Source organism: Zingiber officinale, chromosome 7A (genome assembly GCF_018446385.1).
Source record: "Zingiber officinale cultivar Zhangliang chromosome 7A, Zo_v1.1, whole genome shotgun sequence".
Classification (NCBI taxonomy): Eukaryota; Viridiplantae; Streptophyta; class Magnoliopsida; order Zingiberales; family Zingiberaceae; genus Zingiber; species Zingiber officinale.
The window spans coordinates 5432642-5448193 of record NC_055998.1 but is presented as its reverse complement, the minus strand read 5'-3'; the positions used below and the strand labels follow the sequence as shown (position 1 = coordinate 5448193).

The 15552-nt window shown below is 45.2% G+C and overlaps 1 protein-coding gene across 1 annotated transcript; it reads left to right on the top strand.

The window, feature by feature from the left end:
- The first annotated feature begins 7773 nt into the window (after positions 1-7773).
- Positions 7774-8246, top strand: LOC121999882 (protein GLUTAMINE DUMPER 5-like). Its single transcript, XM_042554513.1, has one exon. The coding sequence runs from the start codon at positions 7813-7815 to the stop codon at positions 8242-8244; it is 432 nt and encodes a 143-aa protein (XP_042410447.1). The 5' UTR covers positions 7774-7812; the 3' UTR covers positions 8245-8246.
- The last annotated feature ends 7306 nt before the right edge of the window (positions 8247-15552 follow it).

Genomic DNA, 15552 nt, shown 5'->3' with positions numbered 1-15552 from the left:
TCAGCTGTCCCAGACTCTTGCCCCAATGCAAGTTATAAATGAGCTCTGCTCTCACGCCCAACGACCGAGCTGCTCGGTCGGCTGTCCCAGACTCTTGTCTCAGTGCAAGTTATAAGTGAGCTCTGCTCTCACGCCCAACGACCGAGCTGCTCGGTCGGCTGTCCCATACTCTTGCCTCTGTGCAAGTTATAAATGAGCTCTTCTCTCACGCCAAACGACCGAGCTGCTCGGTCGGTTGTCCTAGACTCTCACCTCAGTGCGAGTTATAAGTGAGCATTGCTCTCACGACCAACCACCTTACCGGTTGGCTCAAGCACTTTCTCGATCAGTATCTTTTACGTATGAAGCGGCATACAACACGCCTTACGGGTATTGCTGCTTACTACTATGTTGGCAAGGGGTAAGAAGAAAGGGAGGTACGCGAAGTGCTTTTGTTATGTTTTCAAAAAAGGTTTAAAGAATGCAAATGTTTTATAGCAATACAAACACAGACACTAGAATGAAGGAATACAGTTATAAAGTAGAAAATAGGCTTCATTACATAAAGAGGGATTCATAGAAGGGAACATTTAATAGTGCTCTCAATTGCTATCGGACCCAAACACTTGAAGTCCTTCCTCTAAGCGCGTTCTCGCTTGAGACAGCTCTATCTGGGTACGATCAAGGGTGGCCCGCAGTTGATCAATGGTGGTGTTTTGTAGGCGATTCTCCTCCTTCAAAGTTGTCACCTCATCCTCGCGCTTCAGCTTCAGATAGAGGATATGATGGAGTTGAGCGTGAAAGTCTGCTTGCGCTTTCATCTTCAGGGCCATTTCTGCCCGGGTCCTGCATTTTGGTCGCTCGCCATAACTCTTCCAGTTCCCGGCAAAGAGAGGTTTGTAGATCCCGGCTCAAGGTCATATCATGTAAAGCTTTCTCGGTAAAAGCCAGTCGGCGACGTAGAGCAGACAACTCTGGGGATTCCATGACCAAGTTAAGGAGCAGGTGTAAAGAGAAGATGCGGATAGGAAGGGTGAAGTGCCCCAAATCTTTTATACAGAAAAGGAAGGTGAAAGGACTTTCTTGGAACCGGAGAGGACGCTTGGAAACCAGTGTAGCAGTAAAGATGGACCAGACTCGGAAGTCGAAGAGTCAATGTGATCAGGAGCTCCCTTATGCAAGTATGCGATGAGTGAGTTTTTACCAAATATGGGAGGTTATCTGCAACAAAGCAACAATGTTAACTGGAAAATCAGGTCAGGCAGCAAATTGACTCTCACAACAGACCAAAGGGGAAAATGGAATCGAGCGGGATGGACTGCCCGTGAGGATGAGCCTCTCCAACTAATAAATCTCAGGGTCACAGGAAACTACAGCAACATAGTTCAGTGAGCGTACAAAACATTCATTACAAAGCCAGCATCCACTATACGAGCTCAATATCTGAATTACTGTTTATGAATTACATAAGACAAGGAATACAGGCGCTGCCACAGGAAGGAACGTCTTACAGAAAGGAACGTCTTACAGGAAGGAACGTCCTACAGGAAGGAACATTTTACAGAAAGGAACGTCCTACAGGAAGGAACGTCTTACAGAAAGGAACGTCTTATAGGAAGGAACGTCCTACAGGAAAGAACGTCCTACAAGTCAGGAGTCAATGAGACAACTAGAGCCCGGACAGGAGTCACTGAGACAACTAGAGCCCGGACAGGAGTCACTGAGACAACTAAAGCCCAGACAGGAGCTATAGGAGTTAGTTAAGGGATGTGGGCATGGCCACTGGAAGGAACATCCTGAGGGTCAGAAGCCACTGGGATGTTTGAAGCTCGGGCTAACTCCGCTTAAAGGGATCTGATGATTGTCTGCTGCCGAGAGATGGTGTCTTGTTTATCATTAAGGCACGTACGGAGGAGGGATAACTCGGTCTCATGCTCTCGCTGCAGATGCTCCTGGAGGCTAAGTTGGCATTGCAGGTCAGACTGGTATTTCTCTTTCATCGCCTTTTCTGCGTGAACGTGAGATTTGGCAAGGCGATACAAGGTGTCTGCGTCCATGGACATATTTTTTAGTTCGTGCTCCTTCTCTGCCAGCTGTAGGGTGAGTTGATTTATCCGCACTTGAGGGATGGATGATCAACCTCGTCGGAAGAGGGCGAATGCATTGTGTCAAGGAGAAACCGGGAGAAGGCAGAGTGACGAAAAGCAGGAAGAAAGCAGGGGAAGAAAAGGATACGAGAAGGGAGCGTCTTGAGGTCTTTTTAAAGAGGAGATTGAGTACTTGAGACAAAGCAATTACGCAGGCGCCGTACCCCAGGCAACCACTAAAGCAATTACTCCGGCGACATACCACAAGCAACCACTAAAGCAATTACGCAGGCGCCGTACCCCAGGCAACCACTAAAACAATTACGCAGGCGCCATACCACAAGCAACCACTAAAGCAATTACACAGGCGCCGTACCCCAGGCAACCACTAAAACAATTACGCAGGCACCGTACCCCAGGCAACCACTAAAGCAATTATGCAGACGGGGTATCCCAGGCGACAGGACATAAATGTTGGTACGGTATGTAGGGCAGGAAGCAGAGAGCACAGGGGGGCATAGAGGTCTAGTCAATCAGACTTGGGTCTTCCTTCGACTAGACTTGAGGGGGAGGCTTGTGATACGGTGCATGAATGTGGAGTCGGTGAGATGATCTAGCAAGTGGTCAAAGCCACAGAAGGGTCAAAAGTCACGCCAGCATGGAGGTCAAAAGTCTAGCCTCCGTGGCCGGTCAAGCATTACACCAGCCGGGAGGTCAGAAGTCTAGCCTATGTGGCAACGCCATCGTGGAGGTCAAGAATCAGAATTACAGGGAGGTCAAGAGTCTGACCCATGTGGCTAAAGTCAAAGCTTCAGTTGAGGGGATGGTCAAAGGACAGTATTTACGAGTTGGGCCGGATCTGATCTCGAAGAGAATCAAAAATGGACCTGACCCATAGGGCCAAAAATAATTACGGATCGGACCCATGGGTCAAGCATAACCAGGGATTGGGTGCGACTAGGGGGCCAACTTATTGATTAGATAGGTATACCAAATAAGATTTCCGATGGACAAATGCAGGTCAGGGATCCGACCCAGCGTGCAGGTCGGGAAGTTCATACCATGGATAACAGCGGACAGATGCAGGTCAGGAAGCTGACCCAGTGTGCAGGTCGGGACGTTCATACCATGGATAACAGCGGACATATGCAGGTCAGGGATCCGACCCAGCGTGCAGGTCGGGATGTTCATACCATGGATAACAGCGGACAGATGCAGGTCAGGAAGCTGACCCAGCGTGCAGGTCGGGACATTTATACCATGGATAACAGCGGACAGATGCAGGTCAGGGATCCGACCCAGCGTGCAGGTCGGGACGTTCATACCATGGATAACATCGGACAGATGCAAGTCAGGAAGCTGACCCAGCGTGTAGGTTGGGACGTTCATACCATGGATAAGAGCGGGCAGATGCAGGTCAGAAAGCTGACCCAGCGTGCAGGTCGGGACGTTCATACCATGGATAACAGCGGACAGATACAGGTCGTGAATTAGACCCAGCGTGTAGGTCGGAACATACTTGTCTTGGATAGCAATCAGCAGAGGCGGTCGGGAATCAACAAGTCGTCGGGATGTATATGCTTCGAATGACGCAGACAAAGGTGTGTCAGGAGGCCAGACACTACGTGACAAACAGACCTGCAAGGAATTGTAACCACCTGTCAGAGAACAATCATCACATGTCAAGGAATATTCTAACGGTGGGAGGCTCATACTCCTCTTGGTTTCTCCGCCAGCCTATAAGAAAAAGTCACGTGTCAACCACCGCCAGACAGAGCCTGCCATCCGACATTCTCTGACATTCGCCAGGTTCCAGAAGCCTCAGTTGCAGTATAAAAAGGGATGCTTTGTCCCTTACGCAGGGACGCTCACTCGTCATTTCTTACCAGTCTTTTACTTTTCGTGCTTTCTCTGTGATTTCTGGGGAAAAAGTACCTAACTTGAGCGTCGGAGGGCTTGACCTGGGGACTTTTTCCCTGGTTTCTGGTCTCTAACGACCGTGTGACTCGTCTGAGTGTGTGCAGAGCAGTAGCGTCATCATCCTGATCCTTTCTTTCCGTAGAATCGTCCATGCGAACTTGTCCAAGGGGTACCTCTCTGATTCAGCATCTCAACGATTTTCGATCAACTTTTAGTACAACAAGACCCGCCTTCATCCGACTCAGCTTCCGGACGGGATCATTGACCATTTCTTGATTTTGATAGTCATATCAGCTGACCTCTTGAATTTTAACCCGACTCATAGGCCCACCTTATCTAATATATTATTGTTATTCTGTCCATGCCGAAGGCCTTCCTAGCCTAAGTACGCTATGAACATTCCACTTCTCCCATTTTATCATTTCCCCCCTCTTCCCTGCTTCCACCCGAGATCGTCGATTTGGGACTCGATTCAAGTATGTAGAATCTTCGAGAATTAGGTTATCACGACAGAGCAAAGACAGAGGATTATCATGCCAGTGTATCCCTGCTCAACCAGGGTAGTAACCATATGATCCGAGGTAAGGACGGAGCCACCTTATGACCTATCCGGACTGTAGTCAGAGGCACAACCAATGCACCATCTATATATATATATATGGGGAATGTAGCCTGGATATAAAAGAAAGAAAATAGTCGGAGGTTTTTTGTTTGTCCGATCAACTCAGGGATTATAAATTTTCTGCTCCGCCATTGATGCCCGATCCCAGGAAGTGCCGGAGTGCAACAGCATTAATGCATTATGATGCAGGTGTATTCGTGCACAGGTGGGCGTCACGGACGCCAGCTTATGCTACACTTTACGATCTCATCTGCTAGGAACAGGTCGAGAAGGAAACCTCTTCCTCCTCTCTTTCATAGCCGCGGGAAGGCGGTTGCAGCGTGAATGGTGGCGATCGCCGGAGAATAATGCGACAGAGATGTGGGAGCTAGGTATGGCCGGACTTCAGGGGCTTCAGGATTCGTTTCTGGCGAGCTCACAGAGTGGATTAAAGGGTATTTTTTAAATACTTAAAACTCTATCATCATTGATTCGATCGGCAATACATTTTTTGAGTTAAATTCGAATAAAGGCATTCAAATTTAAAACGAAATCACACCTAACATTATTTTAAAATAACCCATAAAACCTCAAAATGTTGCAAAACTAAATTAAAATTTTATAGATTAGCTTCCAATGAAGGGTGGCTCATTTCCTTTCGCATGGAGGTCGGCAGTTAAATAATATCTCTACAGAAGGCAGTTTCTAATCCTGTTCAAAATCTTTACCGGTGAACATGATTTTTATTTATTATTATTAACCTTCGATTTTTAGTATTTAATTTCCCTATGGAGTGCTGCAACCTTGGGTCTTCAAACCCTGGGTTAATTACTGGTGGCGCCGTACTTTAGCACACTCCATATATCCTGTAAGGTGATAAATCATGAAAATTTATTCAGTTTTAGTCGAATAGTCTTAACAGGAAATAATCCAAAAGAATATCTATATCTGTCAGAAATTAAACTATATGTCTCACTCATTATGACAAATTCTGTCGAGTACCAACTCCGTTATATCCCCTGAGCTAATTACACGTTCCATAGATGTGCTAAAGTATAGAGAAAAGTATGTTTTTAGTCCTATAATTTATATCTTTTTCAATTTTAATCCTGTTATAAGTTAATTTATGTTCCTAGTCCTGTAACTTATAATATTTTTTAATTTCAACTCTTTTTCTTCTAAAATTGAAATTTTTTAACGGAAAATATTGAGTTGTAAATTAAATTTGGGGATTTTTATGATTTTTTTTATGATCCATGTGCTTTTTATATTCCAACCAATAATTATACATTTTCCGTTGAAAAATTTTAATTTTAGAAGAAAAATGACTGAAATTGAAAAATATTACAAGTTACAAAACTAAAAACGTAAATTAACTCATAATAGAACTAAAATTGAAAAAAATATAAGTTATAGGTCTAAAAATATAATTTTCTCCTAAAGTATAATTTTAACTGTACTTAGCATTTATCTATCATAAATTCAGCAGCCCACCTAGTGATAGTTAAATCCTTGTATAATATGTTGAATTTGGTAGGGAAGGAGAGGAGGACAGAAAGGATATGGGGACAAAAAAACAAAAAGAAGAAGAAAGAAGAGGCTTTTATTTATATTATCGTGTATCCTATTTTAAAAATATATCAAAAATATTCCATTTCAAAAATAATTTTATTTTAGTTAACTATTATAATGTATAGCAAAATATCCTGATTTCAGTTTTATTTTTCGTCATTTTGCCAAGTTGCCAAGTGCACAAGACGACATTTTTACTCAACTTTTACTAAAAACAATTGTAGAAATTATAACAACCTGATAGTTGCTTACAAGAAACGAATGGCTCAGTTTTGTTAAGTTGAAATAACCGATGTACATTATGGGATTGGCCCATTACTGAATTGATCACTTTTTCTTTACTTATGCCTTGCTTTATATATGAACATGGAAAATAGTAGTTATGCACCTTTTCCATTATCCACTACCATTGCAAGATGCCATGGGGGCAATCAATTGATTTCGTGATCAAAAAAGCACCTTACTTTATGAATTAGATAATCCTCGCAAAAGTAATCTAATCATTTCAATCTAATTAGTATCAGTATATATCATCGCAACGTCCTTCTATCACTAAATAACCCGTTGATCTTGATGTCAAAAAGTTTCTTTCGTAGTGCGCAATACTTTTATATATACACACACTTTTATATATACACACACATCAGTTTAAAGTGACATTTAAATAGAGATGTAATCGAGTCGAGTTGATTCGAATTTTTGAATGTTTAAACTTAACTCATTTAAAATTGAATCGAGCTCGAGTTTTATTTACCAAATATATTTATGACTCACGAGTTTATTCGAATTTTTATCGAGTCTAAACGAGTTTAATAAATATAAATTATAAATTTAAATATTCATTAAAAATTAAATTTTATATCTAGAAAAAATCATAATTTTCTTATTATAATTTATAATTTTATTCTAATAAATAAATTTAATATATTTGTCTATATTTTTCATATGTAGAGTGTAAAATCTATAAATTCAATATCAAAACTATTATTTTTTTAATTTAAAAGTTGATTCATGAGTTTAACGAACGTGTTCACGAACTAATGAGTCGAGTATTATGAAACTTGAGCTTGGTTTATTTATCTTAACGAATCTTATTAAACGAGCTTTTATCAAATCGAGTTTCAAATAGCTCACGAGCGGCTTGGTTCATTTACACTCTTATATTTAGATGGTGTTTAGTTAAATGATGGGAATGACTATGGGTATGAGTTAGATAGTACATTGAAATAAGAATATGAATGGAAATGAACCCCACCTAATTATATGAATTTAATTGATTCTTATATATTTAAAAATCATTCTTAAATTATCATTTCTAAATTCAAAATATAAACACTATCTTTTATTATTATTTAATTTTTTCATTATCAAATTCATCGACTCAACATCCCCTTCAAATAATTAAATGAAGGAAATGATGGGCTCGAGAGGTCCTTTTTGGATAAGTCCTATCCCAATCCTCCAATTGCCTCTCTCCGCTCCCATCTTCTTGCTTTTTAAAATCCTAAAGAATTAGTATTCAATTTTAAACATTTTTATTTCTCTTATTACACTTTCACCCTTAGCTTCCCTGCCTCGTATAACTATCCCCAAGCTTCCGTTTCTCCCATCTCCACCTTGGAATTAACTAGCTTCAGGTCGAGAGGTTAAAAGATGAGGGCGGAAGCAGTATTGAACGTGACGGCGACGGCGGCGCCGGTGGCTGACGTAGGCCATTCGAGGTGGCACTCGCCGGTGCCGTACCTGTTCGGTGGGCTGGCAGCCATGCTGGGGCTCATCGCCTTCGCTCTCCTCCTCCTCGCTTGCTCGTACTGGAAGCTGTCGAGGCGGCTCGAGGAGGACGTCCCCGGCGACGAGGGGGAGGGAAAGACGGCATCGGAGGAGGCCGCGCCGCAGCCGCGCTACGAGGAGAAGGTGGTGGTGATCATGGCGGGGGAGGAGACTCCGACGTACCTGGCGACGCCTATTTCAAGCCGAGCGTCGTCATTTGGCGATGGAGGAGCCAGGAAGGATGAAGAGAAGGATCGCAGGGAGGTGGAACAGTTGAGTATCCAACAAAGGCAGAGCCAAAACTTGTGTGTGTAGTTCTCGTTTTGAGAAAAAAAAAATATGGTTTGAATCTTCTTCTTTTTTTTTCCTCGATCGTTTTTCTTCGTCGCGTGATCAAATTACATTGCAGGAAAGACTGCAGTCATGAAAGTTTATACTTCGATTCTTTTTATTTCCCGGAAAAAAAGGAGAAATTTGGAAATTTAAAATTCAATTATATTGTTGGACCCAAATTGAGTGTTCTGCTATCTTCTGTGGCACGCGAATCGATTGTGCAGTTTGTGTACCTTTGAGGCGCGTACACCGGTGTAAGGGATGCGGCCATTCGGTAAAGAAAATGCGTTGAAAATATGTCAATGGATTAGCGTGCCTAATCACCCATGATATATTGTCCTTAATTTTGTTGATACTAGGCTTTATAAAACTAATCACCCATGCGTGTATGTAAAGACTATGTGTGGGAATGGGTATGCGTGACGTACACAATGGGCATAAAAATGCAATATGATTAGCATTCTTATACAAAAAAATAAAAATAGAAATTAAAAAAAAAACATTAATTCTGATTAATGATCGGAAAGTAACTTGTCGTGACATGCATGATTACCGGTCCGTCTCCACTTTCGAGCCATTATTGGTCTGTATATACCCCACTACGTACGGCCGCCTGGTCTCCACCTGACTGCAAATATGCCTTCTACTTTCAAATGAATCCACAAGCTGGGAGAGGAAGATGGAGACCTCATTCCAAAACCCAATCCATGGCGGTCGATCGCCTTCCCAGAAGATCCTCACAGTATATATTATTCCTTCTGAACGCTTCTTATAGTTAGCATAAAGATACACGTGAACATTGATTGAGCAAAGGAATTAGTTTTGCAGCCGACAGCAAGAGGGTGTCGAACCAGTAAGACGCCGGGTGCGTGCTTACTGAAAAAGCTTACTATATATATATATATATATATATATATATAGTGGGATCGGACAATGGACGTGATCGAAAGTTAAAACTTCGGACCAGTCAAAAGTCAAGCTCACGAGACAATCAAAAGTCAAACTCACGTGTCGGTCAGAAGTCAAACTTACGTCGTGGTCAAAAGTCCAACCTACGTGGAGGTCAAAAGTCCGGTCCACGTGGGGTTCAAGGGGTTAAGCTACAGGATGGTCCTGGTCGGACGCAAGTGGCATGACGAAGTTAAACCTACATGTCAAGTAGGAACTCGGAGGGTGGAACATACAGGTCAGGATTTATGGATTTATGGGTTGGGATACCCGGACAAAATGTACAGGTCGAGATCGAATCAAAGTGTACAGGTCGGACATGCAAACCAAGAATTACAAGTCAGGACTTGCGGTTCCGGGCACATGGACCAACGCGTACAGGTCGGAATATGCAAACCAAAGATTACAGATCGGGATCGAATCAAAGCATACAAGTCGGACAGGCAAACTAAGGATTACAGGTCAGGACTTGCAGTTCCAGGCACATGGACCAACGTATACAGGCCGGAATATGCAAACTAAGGATTACAGGTCAGGATAAGACTCGCAGAGCAGGATAGGTGATATACGGATCAAGGCGTATAGGTCAGGATACGAGGATCAAGGCGTACATGTCAAGTATGAATTCGGAAGGCCTACAGGACAAGAAACACGGGTCAGGACGTGTAGGTCGGGATATAAGGGCCAGGACATACATATTAGGATAGGCGGCTTCAGGCTCGCGGGACAGGAAACATGGGTCAAGGCGTACAGGGCAGGATAAGCGGAATTAAACTAAAGCTTACAGGTCACGACATACAAGGTAAGGCAGGTCAGGAGTTCACAGGACAAGACACGCAGGATAGGGATGGACACTCAGGTCTGGATTTGTGAAGCGGCAAACATAGGGTAGGAAATATAGGTCTACGCCCACATATCGAGGCTAGCAGACATAGGGATCCAGTCCAGGGTTAACAGATCAGGGCAAGCATACACTACACGACAAGCATGCCAGGGAATCGTAACAACCTGTCAGGGAATAATCACTGCCTGTCAGAGAATATCCTAACGGTCGGGAGCTCATTGCTCGCTGATTCCTTCCTAGACCTATAAGAGGACGCCACGTGTCATTCACCGCCAGACAAACCCTGACATCCGACATTCCCTGACACTCGTCAGATTCCAGAAGCACCCACGACCGTATAAAAAGGGAAGCTTTGTCCCTTACGCAGGTACGCTCACTCGTCTTTTTGCACTTATCTTTTACTTTTCATCCTTTCACTATACTTCTGGGGAAAAAGTACCTGACTTGAGCGTTGGAGGGCCTGACCCGGGGACTTTTTCCCTGGTTTCTAGTCTCTAACGACCTGGGTGCTTGTCTGAGTGCGTGCAGAACCCTTGCCTAATCGTCCTCGTCACCACCCCTCATCATCCGCCCGTGGGAACCTTTCCCGGAGGTACCAGGTCGACCAGGCGTCTCAGCGACTTTCCGTCAACCTCGAGGACGGTGCAGCCCCCGTCTGTCCGACTCAGCTTCCTGACGGGATCAAATTTGGCACCGTCTGTGGGAACACAACTACCTGCTCCGGAATTTGAAGATGGAGGATTCTGGGCACATCAACGTCACCATGACAGCGGGAGAGTACGAGTTATTCAAAGAAGCCAAGAAGCGGGCGGCTTCTGAAAAACAAACTACCGCCTCCAAACCGCGAAAGATGTAGGAGGTTTCCAAAGAGCCAACTCACTCCTCTGATCGAGACTCCAAGAGAAAGCAGCCTATGGAGTTTCCCCCTGCTTTCTACAGGGAGCCTGGCCAGGGTTACTATCAACCGGGCCCTGTAGGTTATAGCCACAAGGAGCAACCGCAGGTCTCTGTGGTGGAAAGTTATCTGCCTAAAGATTCAAAAAGGGGAAAAGCTATCGTCCTCCGAGAAGAACGTCAGGTGGAGCCGGAAGAGAAAGTGTCTTTCTCCTCCAAAATACTAGAGGAAAAGCTGCCCAAAGGGTACCGACCCCCTGCTATCGGAGAATATGATGGTAGCAAAGATCCTGAAGACCACCTCCACAAATTCAGGAACGCGGCTCTATTACACCAGTACAGCGATGTCGTTAAATACCGAGTGTTCTTAAACACTCTATCGGGCTCTGTCCAAAAATGGTTCGATGGACTGTCACACGGGTCCATCACCTGTTTCTCGGATTTCAAGATTACGTTCCTGCGCCACTTCACTAGTAGCAGGAAGTATCAAAAGAAGGATCACTGCTTGTTCAGGGTCCACTGAGCCATTAAGAAGCTATTCAAGCATTTCAACCAAGTGGTCCAGGACATTCCCTCAGCCACCTCAGAAATACTTATGAGTGTCTTCTCCCATGGACTGACCGAGGGAGAATTCTTTAGAGACCTCATCAGAAATCTGGTAAGAAATTTTGATGAAATGTTGGAGAAGGCCGCCAGTTACATCAATGTGGAGGAAGTGCAGGCGGCAAGAAGGAAGGCAGACAAACCGCCTCCCTCTATTAACAGACAGAAAAGAAGAGCACCTCAACCGCCTGCTCAACCTCTCTCGCGCGCTCGGGATGCCCGAACTACTTTCCACCCTGGTTAGGATGTTTGTCCGATCCCGCGCGTAGCCGCAGTCCATGCTCCCCGACCTGGACCTTGAGGACCGTGTTATTGCACTTATCATCAGTCCCACTCGCATGCTACCAGCGAGTGCTTTCAATTTGCCCGTGATTCCCGACGTGCTGCTGAGCTGGGCTTACCACCCCCCGAACTGGCTCCTCGAGTCCAACGAATGATGGAGGAGCGGCGTAATGCAGCGGGACAGGCCAGTCGACCCCGGGCCGAGCAGGAGGGGCCAGGCATGCAACAACAAGGACGCACTGGAGAGCCAGGAGAATTCCGCGATGCAGAGAATCGGGGCAACGCAGCCATCCGGGACATAGGCATGATCTCCGGAGGTCCTACTGACGGAGATCCAGGCCGGGCACGCAAGTCCCATGAGCGCCAGTTGGAGATCCACGCTGTTGGATGTAGCCGAGAGCAAGCTGCTACCCCTATCATCAGCTTTGGGCCCCAAGACTTGGAGGGACTGGAGCTGCCTCATGACGATGCCCTCATCATCAAAGTTGTTATCGCCAATAGTCGTATGGCCAGAGTCTTCGTTGACACCGGGAGCTCTGTCAACGTATTGTTCGGGTCTGCTTTTGAAGAAATGCAGATCGACGCTAGCGAGCTTCATCCGGTGGCAACTTCTTTATATGGGTTTACTGGAAATTAAGTAAAACCTCTGGGTCAGATCAAATTGGTCATATATTTAGAAAGTGAGCCATTAGTAAGAACCAGGAGGAGCACCTTTATCGTAGTAGACTCGCCCTCCTCTTACAATGTCATCCTGGGTCGACCCGCTCTGCATGAGTTCCGAGCTGCTGTTTTCACTTTCCACCAGAAAATTAAGTTCCCCATGGGAGAGCAGGTCGGGGAAGTTAGAGGGGAGCAGCGGGTTTCTCGGCGGTGCTATATTGACATGGTCAAGGTGGAGGCTCGCAAGGCACAGAGGACGCAGGACGGGGTCGTTCATGCCATTCAAGAAGAGCCCCTGCCTATAGCGGAAGAGCACATTCCCTGTGAAGAGGTCCAATTATATCCTGAACACCCGGAGACTGTCACTCGTATAGTCGGGGATCTACCTCTTGAGCTCAAAGAAGAATTGATCCAGTATTTGATCCATAATAAGGATGTCTTCGCATGGTCTACTGGGGATTTGCCAGGGGTCAAACCTGAAGTAGCAGAGCACAAGCTACATCTCTTGCTTGACGTCCGACCGGTCAAGCAGAAGAAGAAGAACTTCTCGGCCGATCAAAATAAAATTATTCGAGCGGAAGTAGATCAGCTCAGGAAAGCGGGTCACGTTAGGGAAGTACAATTTCCGTCCTGACTCTCTAATGTAGTATTGGTAGTAAAACCCAATAATAAGTGGAGAGTCTGCATAGACTTCCGGGATCTCAATCGAGCCAGCCCTAAGGATTGCTACCCTTTGCCTAGAATTGATCAACTGGTAGACTCAACTGTCGGCTGCGAAAGAATTTGCATGCTGGATGCTTATCAGGGGTACCATCAAATTCCCCTGGCTGTGGAAGATCAAGAGAAGTAACACCGGAGCTACTTACCAAAGAATGATGGACAAAATCTTCCTAGAGCAAGCCGAGCGCAATGTGGAAGTCTATGTGGATGACATACTCATCAAATCCCCCTTAGCCGCAAATCTGATAGATGATGTGGAGGAAACCTGCGACACCCTGCGACAATATGGGTTGAAATTAAATCCCTTGAAGTGTCTGTTTGGAGCCAAAGGTGGGAAGTTCCTAGGGTGCTTGGTGATTGAGCGGGGAATTGAAGTCAATCCTGAAAAGGTCCAAGTACTCCGGGATATAAAGATTCCCCAAAATTTGAAGGAAGCTTAGAAGTTGGTAGGCCGGATAACATCCCTGTCTTGATTTATCTCCAGATCAGCAGATAAAGCGGCGCCCTTCATCAAAGTGCTCAGAAAAGCCTCCAGATTCCAGTGGGATGAAGAATGCACTCGAGCTTTTGAGGAGTTGAAGAAGTATCTGGAGACTTTGTCTTCTTTATTCAAGCCTATTACTGGAGAGCCGCTCTGAGTTTACTTGTCAGCCACCCCTGAGGCTGTGGGGGCGGTGTTAGTGAAAGAGCAAGACAATGTACAATGGTCAGTGTACTTTTTTAGCCATCTATTGAAGGGGGCTGAGTTCAGATACACAGCCTTGGAAAAGTTAGTGTACGGACTGGTGCTCATGGTTATGCGTTTAAGACCCTACTTCCTGGCTCATCCTATCACAGTCTTGACGAATAGCACCATGGGTAAAGCCCTTACCAATGTCGAGGTTGCAGGCCGACTTATCAAATGGGGAATAAAACTGGGGGAGTATAATATAGCTTATCAACCTCGCACAGCTATTAAAGCGCAAGCCTTAGCTGATTTCCTGATTGAGATTCATCAGACTGACTCACAAGAAACTTGGAAGGTATACGTAGATGGATCAGCCACACATCAGGGAAGTGGTGTCGGAGTCCTCCCGATATCACCTCAGGAGGACATCTTACAGCTAACCATGCGATTGAACTTCAGAGCCACTAATAACGAAGCAGAGTATGAAGCTCTATTGGTAGGTTTGCAGGCAGCCCGACATGTGGGAGCCGCCCGAGTGATTGTTTACTCAGATTCCCAATTGGTAACACAACAAGTGGCGGCCATTTTGAGGTCAATAGTGACAAGCTGCAAGTGTACCGGGAAGCTTATGAGAAAATGAAGGAAGAATTCAAGGAAGTCACGGTGAGCAAGATTCCCAGAACAGAGAATGGCCGAGCTGATGAGTTAGCCAAAATGGCCAACTCTCTGACAACATGGGTACTGAACAGATCAATAGCACAGACATTCCTCATAGCTCAAATAGATCTTCAGAATAACAGGGATGAGCTTATTGACTGGAGAGCTCCAATGATTAGTTATCTGCAGCAAGGCATACTACCGACCGATCTAGAGGAAGCACGGCTGGTCAGGAAAAAGGTCCATGCTTATACAATGATAGGAGATCAGTTATATAAGCGGGCATTTTCCAGGCCTTTACTTAAGTGTTTAAGCATGGAAGAGGCAGAGCATGCTTTGCGAGAGCTACATCAGGGGTGTTGCGACAGTCATGCGAGCGGTCGAACATTACCTCGCAAGGTGTTACTGGTCGGTTATTTCTCACCCACATTACAAAAGGATGCTCAGCAGTTGGTAAACACTTGTCTATCTTGCCAGAAGTATCAGAATCTAACACATATACCCACCTCAATGCTAAGAACGCCCATCGTTTCCTACCCCTTTGATCAGTGGGGTATGGATATTGTAGGACAATTCCCTATGGCGCTAGGTCAAAAGTGATTTCTACTTGTGGTCGTGGATTACTTTTCTAAATGGGTGGAAGCCAAAGCCTAGGCCAGAATTACAAAAGGAGCAGTTATTAAGTTTTTATGGAAAATCATCTTGTGCAGGTTTAGCATACCCCATAAGCTAGTCTCAGATAACAGAAGACAATTTCAATGTAATGACCCGACCCCTCGGCCCCTTGGGCGGCCCAACTGGCGACCCCTTGGCGGTCCCTTGGGCGGCACCACCGGCGGCCCAATTGACGGCCCCTTAATGTCATCGGTCGTCGACCGACGACCATGGCGCTCACTTGGCTACCAGGATTCATAAACTCTAGTACTTAGCCTGGAGGTCTAGAGTTCGAATCCTGGGGAAGGCAAAAATCCACTGGCCAGGGGTGGGAAGACCTAGTGAGTAACGGCACGGTCGA

What these genes read in the sequence shown, in the direction of transcription:
- LOC121999882 (XM_042554513.1), top strand. Translation starts at nt 7,813, where the DNA reads ATGAGGGCGGAAGCAGTATTGAACGTGACGGCGACGGCGGCGCCGGTG.